Here is a 22,755-nt window from a genome sequence, read left to right as displayed (position 1 = left end):
GGGACTGAGGAAAGGACAAGGACAGATGAGCCAAGGGAGGAGATGGGGGAAGAGAGGAGGGAGGCCAAAGCACCCCCAGGAAGAGAGAGGGAGGGGAAGGCTCGAGAGGCCAGAGAAAGAAGGGGCGGGGAGGGGAGAGCAGTAGGAGACGGAAGCAGAGGAGGAGGGAGGGCTGGCACGGCGGGGAGGTGGGTGGGCAGGGGACGGCGGTGCCCACCCGGGAACCAGCCCGCCCCGCGCCCCGCTCACACTGCACACTGAGGGTGAGGCTCTCTCGGAAGCGGTCCGTGTGGTAGTTGACAATGCAAGCCAGGGACTGCTGGTGGGCTTCCCGGCTGGGCACCAGGCGGTAGCGGCTGATGACGGTCACCGTGCCGTTGGGGTTCCGGATCTCCTGGTACTCCGCTTCGCCCTTCAGACGTGTTTCCCAGGACACCACGCTGGGAGGCTTCCCGTTGGCCGAGGTGCAGGTGGCCACCAGGACCTTGTCATCCTGCCCCTTCTTGGCTCGAAGCACCGCCTGGGTACCCTCTACCCAGTTGGTGGGTTTGGCTGCGGGGAAGCGGAGAGTGCCATGGGACCAGCTCCACTGCCTCGCCCACGGTGTGTGGGCCCCGGACACCCCCCCCGGCCATCCTCGCCTCTTGGCACTTCTCCGGGGACAGCTTCACACCTAACCCACGTCCTTCCTGCTCTACGGCTGGGACCCGCTTCTGTCAAGCAGAGGCCTTCTCAGAGCCTCGGCCTGCTCTAGCCAAGGGCTCCTGCCCTCCCCGCAGCGTCTGCTTCCTGGCCACCCACAAAGCCCCCAGGTGGGGCTCCGACCTGAATCCCGATCTTCAGCTCTGTCCATGGCAAAGGCCCTGCCCCCAACCCCCAGTGAACTGTGGCCCCACTGGGCTGGCAGGGACCGAAAGTGCCACGCCTGGGGCTCGGGGAGCAGGCCAACCCAAGGCGAATGACGGGGCCACTGAGGCACACGGTGAGGACGGCCAGGGAGGGAGGGGTCGGGCCAGCTTACCCATCACGGTGAGGTTGAGCTGGCTCTCTCGATTGCCGGCGGGGAAGGTGGCGAACTCGCAGATGTAGACCCCCTCGTCGTCCAGCTCCAGGCGCGAGAGGCGGATGGTGCCGTCGGTGAAGGAGGGCCGCAGGAACTCCACGCGCTCGCGGTAGGGGTTCAGCACCGAGACGCCCATGGCTGGGTTGTAGATGGCCACATTCTGCTTGGAGCCGTTGGTGGCTTTCTGCCACGTGACCTGGGTGATCTTCACGCTGGGCAGCGGGTTGGCGAAGCTGCAGTGCAGAACCACGTCCGTGCCGATGAAGCCGTACATGGAGTCGTTCACCTGGACCACCTGGGCCTGGGGGCCTGGTCGGAGGACACGCGGGGGCGGTCAGCGACAGGCACGCCCCCCGCCCCCACTCCCGGGCCGCTGCTCCCCTCTCTCTGCCGGAGTTACTCTTCGGACGCTGATCACAGAAACACTGATTGCTGGTACTAAAAGCACTCCGGGCAATACTGAAAACTGCCGTGGAAACCACACTGCCCAGGATCCCGCCGCGCAAAAATATCACCGATAATCCTGGAGGAAATGTCCTCTTCTACTTTTTTCTCTCTATATTTTCCCTCTATTTCTGCGCACAACCTTCCCTCCCTCACACGGAGCCAGATCATACACTGGACGCACTGTTCCAGAAGCTGCCCTTTCTCCTCATGACACATCATGGCTGCCACCTCACGGCGGTAAACCCACGCCGCCTCCCTGGTCTTGGATGAGGAGGGTCAGCGCGCTGCCTTCTTGGGAGCTGCCAACCTCATCCCCCTTCTGGGCCTCAGTCCCCTTCTGGCAAACGGGGAATAAAATCCAGTCCTCCACCTCACAGCATTTGCTAGGAGAATCAGTGGGACTGAGGAGAAAGTGTGTCAGGAGACAGGAAGCGCTGCCCACATGGCTCACGGTGGCCGCCATGATGGCCATCCCCACAGGTCTTCTCCCCAGAGGCTGAGTGCCTATGGGCTGGGGCAGCATGGCTCTGTCCCTCTCGCCTAGCCAGGCCCCCGGTGGGGGAAGTGGGTGCTTCACAAGGCGAGGCCTCCTCCAGCTCCTGCTCCTTCCCAATCTCGTTCAAATGCCTTGGCTTTCAACATCCCCTCATCTATATTCTGCCTCTCTGTCCCCATCTCTCCATACACGATACTTTCCGACTGTGTCAGACCGTGCCCCTCCTCAAGACACACCATGTTTGCACGTACCCCCTCCCTCCTCCTGACACTCCCAGACTCTTGCTCATGTGGTTCCCTAGAAGGCCCCAGAAGGCTCTTCCCCTTCTCCACCCATGGATCTCCCCCACCTTGGGAAGCTTCACAGACCCTCCCCACCATTACAGATCTTTTCTGGCTTGGAATGTGGTTGTTCATGCCTCTGACTTCTCCCCCAGAGCGGGATCCAGGTCCTTCCCCCCGCCACATCCCCAGGGCCTGGTGTCTTGGCACACAGTAGGTGCTCAGTAGACATTTGCTGCCAGAAAATTGTAACGGAAACCCGCGAGAATAGAGACTTGCCAAGAGGAGGGAGTGATGGGTGGCATCAGATGGATTAATCAATCCCCCCCAGTCTCCTCCCCACTGGCTTCACTCCCACAAGAAGGGCTTGTTCGAGCTTCACCTGAACCCTGAACTCGGGGCAGCCATCCCCTCTGGCGGGTCTCTTCGGGGCTCATTCCTGAGCTTTGTTCCTGGCTGTGCCTCTGCACACTTCGTGTTGTCACATCCTTACTGACCACCATCAGTAACAGCGATGCCAGGCCCTGGACTAACACAGCAGCAGGGGGGATGGCCTCGGTGGTCCCCCAAGGGAGACTGGGGTTCAAGACTGGAAACTTGGGGTTCCTATTTGCCCCTGCATGGTGGAGACACTCAAGCAGGGCACACTCCTTAGAGGGCTTGGAAGACCATGACAGGTGAAACTGCTCCCCTCAGAGGGTACAGGCTTATCTCCTAGGTCCCTACAGCACCCTCTGCGTTTGGCGTACAAATACGTGCTGAGAAATGCTCGCTGAATACATAGGTCTTTGGCCCCTTCCAGCCAGGCCCTTGCCTTGCTCTGGAAGTTTCCCTGATGCTCCCCACTTCTCTATGCCTGTTCACATCCACATAGACCCTTCAAGGCCCACCTGGGGTACCACACCCCTCCCCCTCCCGCTGTCCTTTGGGCCCTTCTGTGGGGTTCTGACATGTCCCCAGGCAGAGAGCACATCCATCAGCAGAGGCAGAGGCAGCATCCATCAGGGAGTCAGGAGAGCTGGGCTCTGTCCGGCTCCATCTCGAGCTGGCCTCGGGACCTGGGCCAGTCACCTGCCCCCTCCTGAGCCCTATTTTCCTCCTCTATAGGGGAGCAGGCTGGACTCCCTCAGTCTCAGTGGTCCCTTCTGGCCCTGAGTCTGATTCTCCGAACTATGGCCCAGCCCCGCTGGGACCCCACCCCAGATCGAGTGCCACGGTGAGGTCAGTGGGCCAGACAGCCCAGTGCTCCTGCTGACTGGCCAGACGGCAAGCAGCTTGGCCCTAGGCCCTCTCAGCAGGGTAAGTGGGTGCTCCCTCCCCCACTCCCCAGCCTTCACTCACCAACCTCCTGGAGGTTGCCCAGCAGGTGAGATAATGTGGGTATAATTGGGGAACTTTCACCACACAAAGCCAGAAAACAGGAAAAGCCAGTTGGGAGGGCTTGGGCCATAGGCTGGGGGTTGGGGTTGGGGTTGGGGTGTGGGCACCAGGAGCCATCTGGGGACTGGTGCCCGGGCACAGTGGGGCTTACAGCAGGACACAGCCCACCAAGCCTGGCTCGGCCCTGGTTCCTGTCACTCCTCTGCAGGTGTGGGGCCAGGCAGAGTTCAGCGCCCCACACACATGCTGCCATTCACTTGCTGTGTCTTCAGCAGTGACCTCACCCTTCAGAGCTGTGAATGCCAGGAGGGAAGATCATGGACAGCGGCGGGGCGGACGCTAGAAGGGGCTCAGGCGCCCCAGCGGCCCTGTCTTGTCCATCAGTGCCTAAGCAGACCGAGGCAGCCCTCCCCACCCTAATGCCTGTTTTGGGATGAAGTCTCCTCTCTCCTCTCCAGAGGCAGCCCCATGGGGGGCCAGTGAAGAGAGTGCCTAGTACACCTGCTTACGGCCCGCAAAGCCGGTTCTCCTGGCCCTTGCGCCTTCTGCCCCGGTGCCAAGCAGGGCTGGCCAGAGTGGGGGAGGGCCTCTAAGGAGCAGATCGGCTCATTTTGATGTTGGCCTCTCTGCCTACAGTCCACTGGGCACAAGGGAGCTCTTGGGATACAGGATTTGGGGTCACTCCCTGCTCCCAGAGGTCTGGAACTAGGAGAGGCTGGGGACACTGACGAGGTCTAAAGATCCTCCCTTTGCCCTTGCACCCCACTCCAGGCTTAGGGCCCCAGAACCCCAGCTTCTGGCTTGGGGCTGCCAGTCCTGGCCTGAGGATGCAGAGCTGGGGAGAGGTTCCTCGTTCTTTAGACTGGGCAGACTGGGAAGCTTTCAGAGAGGGGGTCAGGTGCAGCAGCAATGGGGGAGAGGGATATCCACTCAAAGGGCAGAGAGAGGCCTGGCTCAGGGCAGTAACCCAGGAACAGGGCCCTTCTCTGTGCAGGAAGAGGTGTCCGGAAGGCCCGGGACAGGGGCTGCAAACAGGAGGACAGGCCTGTCCAAGCTTCTCCACCAACCACTCTGGTCCCAGTGACCTGGAAGCTGACGCTTGTGTCTCCCCGATGCCGCCTCAGCTCCTCCCCCCCTCTAAAGGGTCGTCCCATCTCCTCCCCGCTACCGGCAGCAGGCGGGCTCGTGACGAGTCGGGCTTTGCACTCTCCCTCTGTCACGTCCGAGCTATGAAACCTTGGGCAAATGACCTCTCTGTGCCTCAGTTTGTCCTGAGGTTGCAATCTGTAAAATGGGTCCAACAGCGGTACCTACCCCTGCAGTTGTTCTCAGGATTAACTGAGGACACATGAAACGAGAGTTTGGCACACTCCGCACAGAATTACACGCGTGGCCGATGTTAGGAGCCATCGTCATCACCACCGTCATCAGCATCCGTATCCCTTTCGCTTTCCTGGCATGTGCGTCTAGTGCATTTCCCCGCGTGCATACCCCCCCCGCCCACACCGGCCCCCAGCAGCCTGTGAATCCCTGAGTAAGAGGGAAGACACTCGGGCTGGCGGTGTTGCTGATGCGGGAACCAGGGCATCCTGGAGGCTCCACGGACCACGAAATGTGTCACTTTACAGAGGAGGAGTCCCGGGGTTGGGGGGGGGGCGCTGGGTCACTTGCTTGGGTCACCCACTGCTTGGGTCTCCTCGCCCTGCAGGAGAGCAGTGTCCAGCCTGGTGTTTCCTCCCACCTTGCCTTTGTGTAAGGGACTCCCGCGTTCTCAGTCTACTTCCCCAGGGCGTCCTTCTGGGTGGTGTCCCTCCAGAAGCTTCTCTCGCTCCTTTTGGTAAATGGCAGGAATACCGGTGACAAAATGCAGCCCCAGTGCCTGCAGGCCACCCTGCGCTGGGCTTCGTTGGGGGGGGGCGGGCGGGCAAGGGGCTGGGGTGCAGCCCAGAGGCAGCAGGGGGGAGGCACCTGCAGGGCGCACAGAGCAGGAAGGAGCCAGAGAGGGGGGAGTGAAGGGTAGAGGGATCCCAGGGAGCCTCTGCCCTCCGCAGAAAGGTTCTTGTCTCCCAGGGATGTCAAGCAATGTGTTTTTCTTTTCCTGACCCCAAGCACTGCCTACAGTCTCCCTGACCACCCTACATGCCCCACCAACCGGGGCCCATGCGCCAGTGCCTCAGTTTCCCCATTAGAATTCAGGCTGGGCAGCTGGGACTGCCTTCGTGGCTTCCCAGAAGTGCTGAGCCAACAAGGCAGGTGTCGGGCCGGCCCCCCGAGACGTCACGGACCTGTAAAAGCCCCGAGCTCAGCAACAAAACACAAAGGCTCCTCAGTTGTGGCCGACAAGCCTGCTCCCCAGGGCCCACCCCGCCTGCCCTGCCTGCTGTGGAGCTAATCCGAGGCTGAGGCCATGGGTTCCCACGCAGTGGGGTGTGGCCCAGGATGGGGGGGCACTCTGCTCGCTGTACCCACCTCGAGTGGTTTCTCTTCCCACCCTTTGAAATTTCAGACCCCTCTCTCCCTGGCCAGGCAGGCTGGGACTGGGACCCTGTGGGTGGGTGGAGGGGGGCACAGGCTGGGGGGGGGAGGTTTCCTGGGATTTCTGGCACAGACCACCTCATCTTCTGTCCCCCACCCCTTTCCTGGTGCCCTCAGTCAGGTGGACAGCAGAGGCCAACCTGGTCGGGGGCAACTGGGGCACACTGGGGGAGGTGCCCTGGGCTCCCCACCCAGAGCGTGAGATGGGATCCATCTCTAGGGTCTTCCCAGGATCTCCTTCCCACCACCCCAAAACTGGCAGAAAGGAAGAGGACATCCGGTTAGAAACCAGCTTAGTGGTAAGTGGGAATGACTCACCTAGGATTGGGGGAGGGAGGGATAGGGCCTTCAGCCGAAACCCTGCTGACTCAGCATAGTGACCTAAAGGTTACAGGCCCTCTCCTCCCAGTGCAGCTACTTCCCCAATGTCAACTCCCAGGGCTGGCGGGGTCCTCACTTTCTGACACCAAGGCCGATCCACATGGGGGAGAGGCTGGCAAGGAAGAAGGTATGATCAGGAGGGAATCCGCCTTCTAGGGTCCCCTCCTTTGGGAAGGTTTTAACAATCACTGTTGCCCAGACCCAATCGTTCTGCTAGCAAGAACCCACATGAGCACGGTTCTCACTGAGGTCCTTTGAACTTGTCCTGTCTCGCATCTATGCCCCAGGCAGGTTTCCCCATTATTCGGGGACTGCCACTCTGCCCTCCAGACTCCCCTCCACATGCAGGATGGGGTCCAGGGTGACCCAGCTCAGAGGGCTCCGAGAGGACCCAGATGCAGCAGCTGACCCAGTCCTGTCCCCATACCCCTATGTCACCCCTCACTGGGGTCCCTGCCTCCCGCACTGCAGGTGCTCTGCCCGGTCCGAGTGGGACCTGGGGGACTCTCTCTGGGAGCAGTGCCTGCTGGGATGGCTCCAGGAGTCCTGGGGCCTTGAGTCCCTGCCTCACCCACCTTGCCAGCAGAGGTGATAACATCCCATGATCCCACAGTCAGGGGCTAATTGCTACTGTCCAAACCCAGGCGCCTCTGCCCCTCATCTGGGGTCACAGAAACTGCCGATGTTTTCTTCTTGACTGATGCCCGCCCCCCAACTCCCGACACAGAGCTGGTTAATGATGGGCTACGGGGCTGGCGCCGGAGCCTTGGGCGGGTGAGAGCCGTGTGTGGGAGACGAGGGGGCGCGGCAGCCTGGGAAAAGCCCCGCGAAGGAGCCCAGGATCTTCCAGACAGGCTGGGCCGGCCCCGCTCCCTGGCAGCCTGGAAGCCCCGGGGTTGTGGTGGCGGCGGTGGGGGCTGCTCTGGCAAGTCCCATCTCTCTCCGAAACCTAGCAGGACAGGTTGGGGGACAGGGATGAATCAGGGAGCGGGGTTTTGCCTTCTCCAGCTGAGAAACAAGTGGCTGGGGACATCTGAACTTCTACAAGTCTGCAGCCTCTTGGCTACCCCATCCCCAAGGCCCAGGGCAGGGCCCGTCCTCAGCAGCCCCCAACTTCCCCTGGGCATCCCAGAAACAGACAACCCCTCTCAGTGCTACCCCCTGTTCAGCTCTAGCCTTCGGACTCTGCCTGTCGGCTCTCTCTGGAATGCTCACCCTGCACCTGCCACATTTCCTCTGGCCAGGTGGTGCGGAGGAAGGGGATGCACTGGAGATCAGGGGAGGAAGTCTCTGGGCCCCACTACTTGGTCACGTTTTTCTAAATGGCCTAAGGTAGGCAGTTCCCCTCCCCGGCCTCAGTGTCCTTTTCTGTAGAACCAGAGTGTGGATCCCACGGCCCTGGAAGATAATACTTTGGACATCACCTGTCTGGTTCTCTCTCTGCCCTAACTCTGCACCTTCCCTGGATCACACTCTAGAACTTTTCTACCAAGTGGCCGCTCCACCTCTGCATACTGCCTAGCTCCTCCAGGAAGACCTCCCAGATTAAGCGGAACGCCAGGAAAATCCGGGGTGCTCAGCCGCAGAGCCGGGGCGTGGAGCTCTTCCACATCCACGCAGTCCCAGAGAGCGACGGACACTAGCTCCTGCACGCTTCTGAATTCATCTTTGTTCTCTGGCCCCGCCGGCCCCCATCCAGACCCCCCCCACCCCCCCCCCACCAGCCCCCCCCCTCCCCGCCCCCCCCCCCCGCCACCTCCAGCAGAGTCTCACTTCTCTATTTTCTCAACACTCCCAGGCCGGGACTCTACACGCTTCCCCCCACCCCCGCCCCTTTAAGTAAACCCCAAACTCTTCCATTGGTACCTTCGCGCTCAGCATCTCATTCCTGCCACCATGTCCCCTTGGCAGGCTGCAGTCATCGTAACACTGTAGCATAACACTGAGGCCCCACACCTGCTCCAAACTCTACCCCAACCCATTCACCACATTCTAAAACACAAATCATTGTCTACTTAAAATCCTTCCATGGGTTTCCTGCAGCCCTCAGGATCAACTGCAAAGTGCTTTTGAGCTCTGGACCTCATCTTGGGCGTTGGAACTTAACTACCTCCTCTCCTGGCCCCCTCTCCTCTGCCCCATGGAACAACACTATCCTTTCCCTGGTGCTTTACTTCCTCTGCTAAAAACCCATACCCCGTTATCTGCCCCAGTCCCTTTCATCCTTTCTGAGTGCCCTTAGCCTTGATTTTGAGGAGGCGGCTTTCTGTGGGCACTCCTCCCTCCCCCGAGTGAGGGATCCATCCAACACCCCAAGGGCCCCCTAATTGAGGATACACCTGTCACAGCAGCTCCCCTCTGGAGGGAAAGGCCAGTGCCTGGCATGCAGCAGGCATAGGGGTTCTGAGTGGTTGGTGGAGAAGGCCACGAGCTAGCTGGGGTTCCAGGCCAGGCTCAGCCATTTCCCGGGTGTGATAACAGCTTCCTGGATACCGCACATTGGTCAAGGGCAGGGCCTACCCAGGAGGACACCGCACGGTGTCAGCAGGTGGGGTAGGGGGACAGAGCTGGAAGGGGAAGCCTTACATCCACACCGGAGGTGGGCAGGTCAGTGCCAGAACCTTCTCCTTGACTGAAACCAGGAAGCTGTGCCCCACAAGGTATGCCTTTCCCGCATCCCCAACCCCACATCCTCTGCTTGCTTCCCACTCGCCGCTTCTGGGTCCCCTTTCTCTCTCCTTTGCCCCAGTTCCTAGCACATAGTTCTGCCTCCTTCCTCACTCCACACCAGAGGTGAAAACTATTCTTCTCACCCAAGCAAGCCACGGCCGGAGGCCCTGCTCCCAAGGTCTTAGCCTGCGAAGCCCGCACGGCCCACAGCGCTGCACCCCTCCCCAACACGGCCTGGCTGAGCCCTCTGAGGCCTGGAAGCGCCCGGCTCTAAATCTGGGGTTGACACAGGTCCCAGCTCCACGGCCCACGCCAACCCTGTCTCCGCCGGCCGCACAGACGACACGTCTCCCAGCAGACACCCACAGGGCCAGGGCTCCCCTCAGCAAAGGAGCGTCCTTAATGACACATTTCGGGGAGCGTAGGCAGCAGCCTCTTCAGAGAGCTAGTGTGGGGGTGGCAGAGACTGGGGGTGCCATGAAAACAGAGAGAGAGTTCCCCGCGGCCTCCCCAGGAGAACCCCTTCAAAGCTGGGTATCAACATACGTGTTGTCTGGGTCCTGCGGGTGCTGGGCTGACGTTCACCACCTGTTTGGAAGTGGAAGCCTCCAGATCTGCCTCTTGCCAGAAGGGCCTTTGTCGGACCACCCCAGTACCCGGCTCTGCCCAAGCCCCGTCCAGCTCCACGCAGCTGTCTGTCCCCAAGCCTGGGGGCTGGGCCTATGTGGGGAGGGGCAAGGCGTGGAGGGCATCGGACATGGATATCCTGCTTGCTTCCAGGGAAGCTCATTCTAAGAGGGGAGGGTTGGGAGGGAGACTGATGAGGCCGGGCTGAAAAGGACGGTAATTCACCCACAAGCACCGACTCTGAGCTCAGATGGGCCTGGGCTTGTGTGGGCTGCTTACTGGCTGTGTGACTGAGCGTGCTGCAGCAGCCTCTCTGGGCCTCAGTTTTGTCATGTATGAAATGGGTACGATATTAGTGTTGTTGCCCAGGCTTGATTTGAGGATTGAGTGAGATAATTCCTCTAAGCTCTCAGCACCGTGCCTGGCACACAGGCATGCTACAAATGGGCTGTGTAATTGTTATTACAGTTTTGGGGAAAGAAGCTGCTAGAACTCAGGCAAGCTGATTTCCACTCTGGCTCTGCCAGCCACCGCGTGATCTCGCGTAAGCCCTCGCTCTGGTGAGGCCACTGTCCCAGAGCGGAGGTCCTCAACCTTGACGCTACTGCCGTTTAGGGCCTGATAATTCTTTGTGGGGGGGGCTGTCCTGTGTGCCAGCCTCTGCCCACCCTTCCTCTGTTATGACAAGCAAACATATCTCTAGAAATTGCTGGAAGTTCCCTGTGGGGCAAAACTACCTCCACTGGCTTAGAGGAGAGGGCAGGGAGCTTGGGCGGGGGTACCGGCCCATGTGTGAGGGATGTGCAGGGTGGACCCTGCAAGCCAGGCGCAGGAGGGGAATGGCTGGGGGTGCTTGCCAGAGGGGAACTGTCCTAGGTCCTGGGGCAGAGGGCCCAGAGGCTGGTCAGAGCAGGGGTGTAGCCTTTCCGCCTGGAGGGCCTGCAGTTGGCCCTACAGGAGGGACGGGAGGTGTGTGCTTGGGGAAGGCAGGTGGAGAGGACCAGAGGCCCCGGGGAGCCTGGGCTGTCAGAACGCGGGTTACAGAGCAGCACATGTGTCCTCGGAGGACAGAAGGGCAGGAGACACAGCCCGGGGAAGCGTGGCTGGGAGCCTTGGACAGGGAGGCGGCGAGGCTGGGAAGACAACAAGGCCGTGTGCTTCTAAGAGCAGAACCGATGGGCAGCGTCTCCCTCCGGCTGGTAAACTGCTATCATTCCGGAAGGTTTGCACCTCATTTGGTTCCTGCTTAAGTGAAATCCACAACATGTGTTCCCTGCATTAGTGGAGTGTTTGTGCTTAATTAGTGGCAAATTCTTTCATATTAAAGTCATTAAGTTTTGCCATTTGCTCTTCTCACCCTGGGTCTGGATCTATTTCTTTCTCCTTTTAACGCAGGCGGCCTGTGGCAGGCGGTCCAGCCTCAGGAGGCATGCGCACATGTGCTCCCCCACAACATGCACGCACACACACACTTGCGTGCACACACACACGCATGCACCACCCCTCCCTGGGGCACTCGGACCCTACAACAGTCAGCGCTGTGCCCATCCCACCCTGGGCTGGCAGGTGTTGCTCCCAGCACTCCATCCCCACACCAGGCTCCTCCGCAGGGGCCAGCAGCTGTGCCTCCCACTCCTGGGGGCTTCCCCCTCGGGCTGCCCTGGCACAGCCTGTCCGGCTTTGGGGTGTGGGTCCAGGCGCCGCTGCTGGCGGGACAATAAGAAGCAACCGTGTCGCTCAGGGGGCCACACGCATATATCCCAGTGCAGATACTGAGACGGAGGGGCGGAGACTGCGTATTGAGCCTTCCCCCCCCCCCCCCCCCCCCCCCGCACCTCCCGGGAAGACCTGGGTCTCAGCAGTCCTAGGGCTGAAGTGCAGGACCTCTGTGAAGATGCCTGCGGCCACAGCACAGCAAGGATGCTGGTTTCTAGATAGGAGGGTGGGTTGCCTGTGATCAGGGCCCCAGACAAGCTCTTCTCTACCAGCATCTGAAGTTGCCTGAGAAGCAGCCATACACCTGTTCCATTTCTGGGCGGCACTAGCAGGTCTGGACCCTGCGGTGGGACTGCAGCCCGAGGTTAGGTTAGAATGTCCGCAGGCTGGGTCTTCTGCGGCATCCCTTCCCTGCACAGATGCTACAAAGCCTGCCGTAGGTCTGAACTCAGCACTGGGGACTCCCGCTGCAGGCGGCAGTGGGACAGGGGGGTTGGGGGTGGTTGGGGCCTAGGCTCAGGAGGTACAGGGGAAAGCTGGCAGTGAGCTTTCCTCAAGACGAGGCAGGAGCCCCTCCCCTGGCTTCATGCCCCCTCCTCCGTGAAGCCCCTCCCGGAATGTCTCAGTTGCCACGACCTGGTCTCAGCCTTCAGCAGGTCGCACCTCCCACTCCACACCCCCAAACCCACCCCCAGAAAGCCTTCCTTGCCACCCTCTGAGCTCCGCTCTGGGCTTCAGGCTTTCTCTGATGCACAGCAGGCAGCATTCAACCTCTTCGCTGGGCACGGTCCGGGGAGCAAACAAGAGGAAGAGACAAGCTACTTCCCGGCCTGAAACTGGCAAAGACTTGTGGTGGGTCATGTTTTCTCTTTGACCTTCAGCCAGAGCAGCCCCCAAGCCTTGCCTGCGGGGTCTCCAGCAGGGGGCTGATGGAGAACCCAAGCCCCACAGAGAAGAACACCTCCTTGTGTCTCACCAATTCAGGTGACGTCCGGGTAGCTTCACAACAGAGTGAGCGGGCGCTTAGGGCAAAGGGACAGGAGAGTCTTTCCATGTCCCTTCCGTCACTTTCAGAACCTACCTCTTTTTCAGACCCCCCCACCCCACCCCAATCAGCCTGCTCTGGCTTGGCTATCACCTCCATCCCGAACCTCTGCCCAGTGCAAGGCTCAAGTGAAAATGGGCATTTCTCTTCAAACAGAAGCCACAGGTGTTAAATCCCTCAGACCCCTCCAACCTCTCGGATGACGTCAGCTTTGGCTTTACCGCACCCCACTCACTGTGCCCACCTCAGTGTCAACCCCAAGAAGCATTCTTCCCAACCACAGGGTAAACCCTAACACTGCCCCAGCCCAATCTCAATGTCAATGCCAAATTAGACCACAAGACGGGCGTTATGACTCTACCCCTAGTGCCAACCTCTTCCTGGCTCTAACCACAGAAAGCAGCAAAACCCTATATGTGGCCATCATTTCCGCCCTAATCTCAGATCACCCCAGGTCTGAACTTGGCCTCAGCTCGGTGGCACCCCAGGAGGAAGGCGGTCTGGCTCAGTCTTTCTTTTTTTCTACCCAATAGTCCCCCACCACCACCTTGGGGGTGGCCACGGGAAGAGAGGGCTCCAAAGGGTCCTGACATCACGGTGCAGGGAGAGCCCAGGTCAGCTGGAAGGCCTCCCCTGTGCGGGTGGGTCTGCCTGTCTGGGGAACTGGGCCTCCCACACCAATCTGCTCTCCCCTCAGCGGCCCCGATGCCACCCATGGCAGGGCCTTGAGGACATGTGCGGTCCCTGGAAAGCCTGCCCTGGGCTGTGCCTTTCCCCAGTGCCCAGGAGGCTGAAAGGGGGTGGTGGGCAGGCTCACACTTTGTAGCCTGTCCTGCTGCTAATTCCAGCTTCAGCAGCAGGACCCACAAACAAGTCCCACAACCTTCCCAAAACCCAGCCTTCTCACCCATAAAATGGACCTCAAGCGAGGCCACCTCATTTAGCTGCAGTGAGGATGGAGGGAGGGTGTCTGTATGAAATGACTTCTGGGGTTCTGGGGTTCTCGGGGACACATCCTGCCTGGCCTCACTGTGCTCCCGGCCTCAGGCTGTCTGTCACCTGGCCTTCCTCCCCTCCCTTCCCAGGACTGAAATCATCACCTTCTTCTTGGCTAAGTGCTGAGGGGAACAGGTCGTTGCCCTTGCCACAGCCTGTCTCCTTCCTGCCCCACAGGGCAGGGGCACGGGGGATGAAGGGACTTGAGCTAAAAACGCCAAGCCCCGGTCATTGCTTCCAGACCTGCCTGCTCTCCCCCAGCTACCCTGTCAGAGCTTTGAGTGTGTGTGTGTGTGTGTGTGTGTGTGTGTGTGTGTGTGTGTGTGTGGGCGGGGGGGGGGGTCTTTCCCTGACTCTCCACTCCCTTCTCCCTGCCCTCCCTTTGCCCAACATGAATCTATCAGGAGCCGCACCCAGACCCGCTTCCAGCTCAGACTTGCCGGGGTTTCAGGAGTCACTGGGTAGGGGCCTGGCATGCTGGGACCTGTCTCCTGTCCTGCCTTGCAGAGAGAGAGAGTGCGCACGTAGGCAGCGGGGGACAGCGCCCAGCTGCAGGGGTGCGGCCCAGCCTCCGGGCCACCTGCTGCCCCTCCTCCTCTCTCCTTCCCATTCTCATGCCCTCTTTGCCCTGCCCATCATACTGCTGGTCGGGGCCCTGAAAGACCAGGAGGCGCTGGCGGCAGAGGGGTGTGTGGGGGGGAGGGGCTCCCCATGTTGTGCCATGCCTGAGGAGGGTATGGTCTGCCACCTTCAACTGGCCCAAGATGGGGTCTGTCCACCTAGCAGCAGATGCCAGGGGTCTCACTGGCTCCCCTCCCTCACAAGAGGAGAATGTACAGGAGGACGACGTTCCTTAGGAGACCCTTGCCAACGGATGGCAAGAAGAGCTACCACGTGTGTAACTTAGCTGTGCCAGGCCCAGGCCCAGATGTTCACTCCTATTAACTCACTTCATCCTCACACAACTCCCGGAGCTAGGGAGCATGAGTGTCTCCATTTCGGTGATGAGGAAACAGAGAGGTCGAGTGACCCGCCTAAGGTCACACAGTCTACGAAGCAGATTCAACACGCACAGTCTCCATGAGGCTCCTTTCCAGGAGAGGCTATGCTCACCACCACATGGGCTGCCCGTGGCCTCCCTTTCTCCCCTTCCTGGGGAGACAAGTGGCCAGCACACACCTACCAAGCCCCAGAATCACAGGGGAGGGTGGGATTTGACACGTGGGACCCTAGCCTATTGGCAGCTCGGGTGATGGGGGTTGGATTAAGTTCCTTGTTGGGAGGTCAGACGTCAGCCCCTCACCCTGGCTCTGGGGGAGGCTGAGCCCCCGGTCCCCACTCCTGTTAGGGTAACAAGGCTGGCTGGGACCAGGGCATCCTCAGCCCATGGGATGTTTCTGGGCACCGCAAATACATAAAGCCTCCATTCCTTCCTTGTTCCCTCTGCCTCCCAGTCCAGGAGTTATAAATCTTAACTCCTAGTCTGAACTCTGCCAGTCTCTGGCTGTGAATCTTCCTTTGTCTGTCCCTGGGGTTCTCCACCTGGGAGATGCTGGTGGTCGCATCTTCCCCCTTTGCCTCTGGGGCCTCGGGAGGACCAGGTAGGCCAAAGCTCAGGAAAGGCGGATGATGTCTACCATTGACTAATGGTACCACTGACTGCCGCTCTGGTTCGGCCAGGCACACATCAATATGATCGCACTGAGTCTTTCCGACCATCCCATGAGGGGAGCCCCCTCGGCCCCAGGGCCAAAGAGGAGAGTGATGGCCAACCTCTGTCCTTTCCCCAAACCTCAGAAATGCGAGGTCTTGTTCTCCTTTTTCATCCCACACGCACCACCCAGCACCCCCAGGAAGTGGGCAGCAGGTGCTAACGAGGAATTGGCAGAAACTCTCCACACCCCTCCCTGCGCAGGGGCCCGGCGGCCCGGAAGGGGTACGTTGGGGCCCACTCAGGGCCCCAGGTGAGCAGAGAGCTCGGATGGACAGCTCCCAGACAGCTCCACTGGCGGGCTTCCCACCAGAGGCTGCTGGGATTGCATGTCAAATTAGCTTAATGAGTGAGGCCCCAGCTTTAATTGGGGCCCTCTGCTTTGCTGTGCCGTCTCCTGCTTTCATTTTTAATGCTGGGAAAGGGTGGGTTCCCTTCCTCACGGCCTGTGCATTTTCACCCTTGCTAATGGCTCCTCGCTCAGAAAGGCCCCTACAATGCTAATTGGGTTTAATTCCTGGGATAATTAATGATTCTATTGGAAAACTGAAATGTTGTGGGTGAATTCTGGGTGTAAACAGATAGGAAAGTCAAAGGGACAGAGAGCCCAGAATGAGGCCCTGGGAGAGACTGGGGTTGGAGGAAAGGCCAACCTGAGAGTCTTTCACCGTGGGTCCCCGAGATGGGGACCGTCTGGCCTAAGAGCTCCCTGTGCACAGACAAGGAAACAGAAGCACCGAGAAAAGCAGTACAACCAAGGGCTGCTAAGAAGTTGGTGGGGATGGGGACAGAAGGAGCTGGCAGAGCTAGGCCCGGGGAAGAACAGGGGTGGGAGTATGTGACTTCAGCCTTCGATGGTTCAATAATGTGATAATGGACGTGAGCACACCTGGGGAACAGCTATCAGCCAGACGCGGGCCTGTAGAAATGTCTTATGATTGTTTCTCTGGTTGTGGTTACAAAGGCCCTGCCTCTGGGTCAGCAGATAAACAGCTCATCAAGCCAGGAGGCAGCCAGGTGTAGAAAGGAATGGTGGTGGGCAGGTGGTAGAAGGCCCTGGAAGGCCACAGCCTCTATACTGCCTCTCGATGTGGATCTTTCTCCTCTCTGGTCCTAAGGGAGAGAGCTGGCTGGGGCCTCTCTTGAGGTAAGACCTGTATCTTTCCTGCTTGGCTCATACCCACAAGCCTGATCCTGAAGCGCGGGGAGGGGTGAGAGATGGAGGAGACATGTGCCCCTTGAACTTCACGGTGACCTGCAGGTTTGGCGCTATTCTGGGGAGGGAGGAGACGGGGCTGGGAGAGGACTGGCTGTCTAGCTGTAGGGTGGGTCCACGTGCCCCCTGGGGTCCATGTCGGGGGCCCTGAATCCAGGCTGTCCGGCGGCCAACGGGGCACCTCACCCTCCCCGTGCCCGACTGAGCTCTTCTCCTTCCTGCTCCTCCCTCACCCCTTCCCTCCCCAGGCCAAACTCTATCAGTCCCCTCTTTCCATCCTTTGGATTCCCTCCTCTAAGTTTCTGGAACCCAGCCCTTACTGCGGCTTGAGGGGGAGGCGAGACCCGCGCCATCTCCTATCTGGAATCCTGGCATCAAGCACACGAAGACGAGCGAACTTTTAAGGAGCACTCCCTATCTAGGCACCGAATGTCCTTTCATCCTCTCAAAACCCCTCCAAGAGAGGTCTTACTGTCGCTGCTGGGAAACAGACCCAGGCCGGGCAAGGGTCGGTCCGCGCTGCACTGCCCAGCGGGTCTGAACGCAAACCTGATCTCCTCGCACAAGTCCTAGCTCTCCACTGCCCCGGGCTAAGTCTGAGGTAGATCTGAGCTACTCATCAGCCTTCACCATCGGTCCCTGCCTATGCTCCCAGCTTCTTTCCTCTCCCTCCCAGGCCTCCACCCTCCACGCCAGCCACCGTGGGAAACTCCCACCCTCCCCGCCACCAGCTCTGCTCCGGTTCCCAGGGCACCAGCTCTGCCAGGGGCGGCGGGGGGAGTGTGTGTGGAGGACAGACAGTGTTGGGCTCTGGGAGACTGGCTTCTCTGAAGCCCCAGCTTCCCGCACGGGGTAGGACCCCAACCCCTGTCTGCTCAGCGACCCGCGAGCCAGGCTAGAGTCAAATTGCAGAGAGCACATTTGGGGACGCGGGCTCTGTCAACTTCTCCAGTCACTGGGATTCACTAATCAAGACTTCTCAGGAAGCTCAGGGTCAAAGGGGGGGTGGGCAGGCTCCCCGGAGAATGCCGAGACCCTCTATGCCAAGGAAGCCTTCTCTGTAAGAGAAAAGCCGAGAGGCCCCACACGTGGGAGAAGCAGCCAGCTCCGCTGCCCCCAGTGGGAGGTGGGAGGCCCCCTTCCTCCGCTCCCCAGTCTCTGGCCAGCCAGGGCTAGTCCCACCGCTCGGCTCTTCCAGCCCCCTTTACCTTGATGACCCTAGATTCTGGAATGGTTTAAGGAAGGGGCCACCCATTTCTTAGATGTTGAAATGAGACCCAGAAGGGTGAGGTGACTGACTTGAGGCTAAGCCATCAGTTCATGAAAAGCCAAGGACACAATCCAAGTCTCTTGCCCCTTCTTTTACTTTCTGGGTCCCAAAGGGATGAGGAAGACAGACAGGCTAGAAACTGCCCCTGGCTGAGTGAAGGCTTCTGGGTAGGAGTCTTTGGAGGGTAGGCTGGTGTCCCATCGAGTGCTCAGGGACCAGGCTGGCCTAGATGAAGGCGAGATGGGCATCATCCCTCCCCCATGCTGCACCCCCCCCCCATGAGGTCTCAGTAGCCGCAGGCCGGGCCCCTTGGTGGGTGTGATCAGGAGGTGCTCTGGAGTTCACCCCAGCCTGCTCCTCTGGGGAGGGATGGAGGAGGGATGGAAGCCTAAAGAAGCAGGTCAAAGCAAATCCTCTCCACGTGCCCCACCCCCACTGAGGCCGGGCAGAGCCAGAGCCTGTAGGACCAGAACCCAGGCGCCCTGTCCTGACACGTCCCGGGGAGCAGCTTGACTGGGAAGTGAGGGAGCAAGTCCAGGGATTTGGGGTGGGGGTGGGCAGAGAAAGTGAGGGAGGACAGAGGGGGGCAGGCAGGGGGCTGGGTGGTCTGCCTCACCTCAGGGGACACGGGGAGCAGTGCTGGCAAGAGCCAGGGAAAGAGTAGGTTCTGTGGGGGGAAAGGGGGTTTAATGAGGAAGCAGTGTTGGCTCAGCGGGTCTTTGGCCCCAGGCCCCTGCCTCCCTACTCACAGGCTCAGACAGGTCCAGAACGCAGAGCTGCTGGCTGCTGAGAGGGGCAAGGTGAGAAGCAGCCTCACCGTCTGGGGAAGGACCTGGACAATGAGCCACAGCCAACAGGAGGCCTGACAGGCAAAGGTGGGGGGGTGGGGGCTGCCTGATCTCCCAACCCTCTCCCTGCCTTCCACCAGGCCTGTGGACTCCAGGAGCTGCCCACCACAGTGGGCCGAGGCCCCTGACTGCCCACAGTGGAGGTGGGAGGTGGGGAGGCTGGGGTGGGGATTAGGGCGGGGAGATGCTTTGAAACGAAGAAAGCCTGGTGGGAACTGGTTCTTGACTCAAGGCAGAGAAAGGGGAGGGTGGGGGATGGCCAGGGCTTGTGATGGTTTTTTTTTTTTTTTCCTTTTATGAGATGTGAACTCAAGCAATTAAAAATATGCATTTTATTTTACACAATCTGTCCTGATGTGTCTATTCATCTTTGCTCTATCTAGCTCTGGTCCCCTCAGAATGGCTGGCATTCCAGGCACTTTTTTTCTTTCCTCTAAAGTGATTAGACCAAGTGTGTCCCCACGTTTTTACGAGGCTCAGCCCCCCTCCTCTGTAGGCTCCCTGAGCCCTAAAAACAAACACGGTGGACAGTATCTGCGCATCCTGCCTCCCAGCATTCTAGCAGCAACTTATTTCCACCCCTGCTGATAGAACACCTCCTTTGTACCAGGCCCTGGGAAGTGTTTCCTGCTTTAGGGTCTCAGAGGATTGTCCCTTTCATTCTTAGGAGCAAGTACGGACATTCCCATTTCACAGAGGAGGAAACTGAGGCCCAGTGGTTGAGAAATGTGCCAAGTTACTGCATAGCTAGAAAGTGGTTGGCCCGAATCTGGGCTGCAGTCTTCTGGCTTTTGTACACTGCATCATTCAGAATGAGAACGCCCCTTGTTTTTCTGTCTGCTCAGCTAGCCCCTCTCCTAAGGCCAGATTCCAGCTTTCTACGCATGCAGTGTCTAACTCAGGGTCTCGCTGGCTGACGTTCGCAGGTTCTCTGCTCTGCTTAAGAGAATAGGAAGAGTTTCCCAGGAGGACAGGGTGGGCAGCAGAGGTCACTGCCGGCCCCGGGTGGGTCTCCTCCCAGGGAAGGAGAAAGGGAGCAAAGGGAAAGGGAGCAAAGACTGGGGCTTTGGAGTAGCGGAGTTCTCATTGCAGAGCCACTGGTGCCTGGACAGGTAGCGGGGGACCACACCTGCCCAGCCCATCACGCTGTCCCAGGCACCAGCTGGCAGGGACTACCAAATGGACTTGGGCAAGAAAGCAGGTACAGGGAAAGGCGACGTTGTGCCTGACCCTCAGGCCAGGGGGCAGCAGCAGAGGCGTGCCCAGCCAGAGCTGCTGGCCAGAGCCTCTGAACCTCCCAAACAGAAGTCAGAGAGAGGGGCTGTCATATACTGTCCTCTGCCTCTGGTAAGGTTTTACCCTAACAACTTTACCCAGGTGGCTAAGTAAATCTTCCCGCCTTGGAGAAGATCCTACCTGGGAAACTGCTCAAATGTTCTACACCCTTCCCTGATGGGAGCTCTTCCTGGTGTCTGTCTTCAATCCCTCCTGTTGCAAAGGAAGCACACTCTATCCTGGGGTGTCTTTGAGCCTGCTGGATCAGGTAGCAGAGCTGCGGATTGGGCGGGTCCTCCTCTTAAGGAGAGAGCATGAGGGGTAGGGAGGGGACTTGGGTGGCAGACAGAACTGGTCTGGGCTCTTCCACTCACTGGTAGTTGGGACTCAGTGAGCCTAATTCCTCATCTGTGAAATGGACTTAATATTTAAGCAATAAATGGCTACAAGACTTCAGTGAAATCGTGGACATGGTAAGTGGGACACAGAGGAGGGGATCAGGAGGTGATAGCTGGTGTGTGGATACTCTGAGGTCATGGACAGAGCCAACAAGCTGAGATCCCTGCCTGAAGATGGGGGCAGGCCCTTATCCCGAAGACCACGGCTACTCCCATCTGTCTGGATTCTGGAAGCTGCCTTGTGTCCTCCCGCAGAATGAGCAGCCTTAAAGCTCCACATCAAATCTCAGAACTTCAACTGCTTTTCCCTCCCCAGTCAGCAGCCTCACTCTGGCCTAGCGTGCCTGGCCTGGACCTGGAGGCCTACGGCAAATGGGGACCTAGGAGTGCTCCGTCAAGTGCCACAGTGTGCTCCCCGCAGAGGGTCAGTGGTGGTATCCTGTGCCTCTACCAGTAAGCCTCCTGGGTGGGTGCCAACACAGACCGGTATTCACACCATGGGCCCTGAAGATGCAGAGAGAGGAAGGACCAGGGCACCAGAGGTTTGACATGGTGGGCCAAGGGGCTTCCTCCAACCTCCTTCTCCAGTTTTAGGAGCCTAAGAAAGTTCCGAGTGTTCTTACAGGAACTCTGGGGCACAATCAGCCGGCAGATGCCAACGGTGCCAGCTCCTCCCTCTCCCTGTGTCCTCGGCACCACCCAGGCTACCGCACCCAGCTCCAATACCCAGCCCCAGTCCTGAAGAGCAGAGGCCCCTACCTCAGCTGCCAGCCACACCCCCGCACCCTAGCACTCTGGCAGGCTGACCTGGCTGGGCCTCTGGAGTGGACGGAGTCACAGGATGGCCAGGAGGGCCCCATTCCAATGGTTCTCCCTGCTTGCTTGTCGCCCACAAACATGCGAGGGAGCGTGGCAGGAGCCTGGGGTAGGGTGTTTTGAAAGACACTGGACGGACTCACTGGGCTGGGCACTGGCTCGCCTAGGTCAGGAGTCCTTCGCACACCGCCTTCCAGAGCAGGGGCTCGGAGGCAGCTGAGAAGTGGAGGCTTGGTGGCACTTGGGCCTGCCACGGTCCGTCGGTGCTGGAGTCAGAATGAAAAACCAGGTCCTCCCCCCCCCCCACACCCCAGCTCACTCCTCCTAGGCAAGGCCTCCGGAATGAGACTGCTTTCCGGGGAAACCCAGAGCCGCTCTGGACCCGTCCCCTGCCTGTACAGCGGGGACTGCAGCCACCAGCCCACCTGCTCTTGCTGGCTTTTTGGGGACATCGACCAGGACAGGCTGTGCAAAGAGGGCCATGTGGCCAGATGAGAAGTGCCTAGAGCTACTACTGTTCCATGATGGGGGGACACGGAACAGGACTGTGTCCCCCACTGGGGCAAGGCGTGTCCTAAGAGCTTTGCCAGTTGGCCTCCGGGGGTGGGAATAGTGACTTGTCCCTGGACCTGGGCCCTGTGGTCTGGCCACGATGGCCTATGTCCCATGCCATCCTGCAAGGACACCTCACTGTTAGGCTGCCAGCAGCTCCTCAGCCCGTGTTCTTGGCTCTGAGGGTCCCTGACGGGACAAATTCATTGTGTGTTGATGTCATTTCCCGAGCACTATCACCAAGTTCATGAAAGGGGCTGGGGCTGGGAGTCAGGAGGCCTAGGTTCTAATCCTGATGCTGCCATGATCCAGTGAAGCATGGGACTCGCTCTGTCTGGGCCTCAGTTTCCTCATTTAAACACACATGAGCTAGTCCGCTCAGGCTTCCTTCAGGTTCCCTCCAACTTGGCCCGCCTGGGAGTCTCTGCTCCGCAGCCAGCCCCCCGCAGGCTCCAGGTGCAGAAGGCGACAGGCTCTGGGGCCTCAGGGGCACACTGCTGGGAGGGGGGTGCTCACTTCCCCTGTGTTCCCAGGGGACTGGGAGCTGCCGGCTGGCAGACGGGGAACCTCGGGGACGCTATCGCTGTGCAACGGGACAGAGAACAAGCTGGATTTTGAAACTCTGAGGGCCTGCAAACAAGGCGTGGCGAGTTCTCAAGGGCTTCTCCCGCCTGGTCTAGGGGGTGTCTATCAGCGCTGGTTACTTGCTGAAATGACAGGGCTGGGCCCTGTTCTGGGATGAGGGTGGGTGCACCAGGGAAGCCGCCAACTCCACACAATGAACCAGGCTCTTGCCTGAGTCCAGCCACAGCCTGCACAAGAGCTTGTGCTTAGGTAGTGGGGAGGCTCCCAGCCCGGAGACCTTGAACTCACGCCCAGGAAGTGAGGCGTCTGTTAGTAAGCGAGCCTCCAGCCCCAAGTCAGGTGTCAGATCCTGCAGAGCCTGGGGTGGGGGTGGGGAGGGGACACAGGCCAGGGAACCGAGCACTTGCACTTGCACAGCCAGCCGAGTTCTGAACCTGCCTCTGCGCT

The 22,755-nt window shown here is 59.6% G+C and overlaps 1 protein-coding gene across 1 annotated transcript in view; it reads right to left on the bottom strand.

Moving 5' to 3' along the window:
- LOC111153787 (nectin cell adhesion molecule 1) overlaps positions 1-22,755 on the bottom strand; it is a 58,368-nt gene that overhangs the window by 10,685 nt on the left and 24,928 nt on the right. Inside the window, exons 2-3 of the mRNA XM_022513026.1 lie at positions 1,022-1,372; positions 250-552 (exon numbers count right to left, since the gene is read on the bottom strand). Of these exons, the coding sequence (XP_022368734.1) occupies positions 250-552; positions 1,022-1,372 (654 nt within the window). The remainder of the gene's footprint in view (positions 1-249; positions 553-1,021; positions 1,373-22,755) is intronic.

The sequence above is a fragment of the Enhydra lutris genome, unplaced genomic scaffold (genome assembly GCF_002288905.1).
Source record: "Enhydra lutris kenyoni isolate GAN:26980312 unplaced genomic scaffold, ASM228890v2 scaffoldscaffold34, whole genome shotgun sequence".
In the NCBI taxonomy this organism is placed as follows: domain Eukaryota; kingdom Metazoa; phylum Chordata; class Mammalia; order Carnivora; family Mustelidae; genus Enhydra; species Enhydra lutris.
This window is presented reverse-complemented; position numbering and strand designations above follow the sequence as displayed.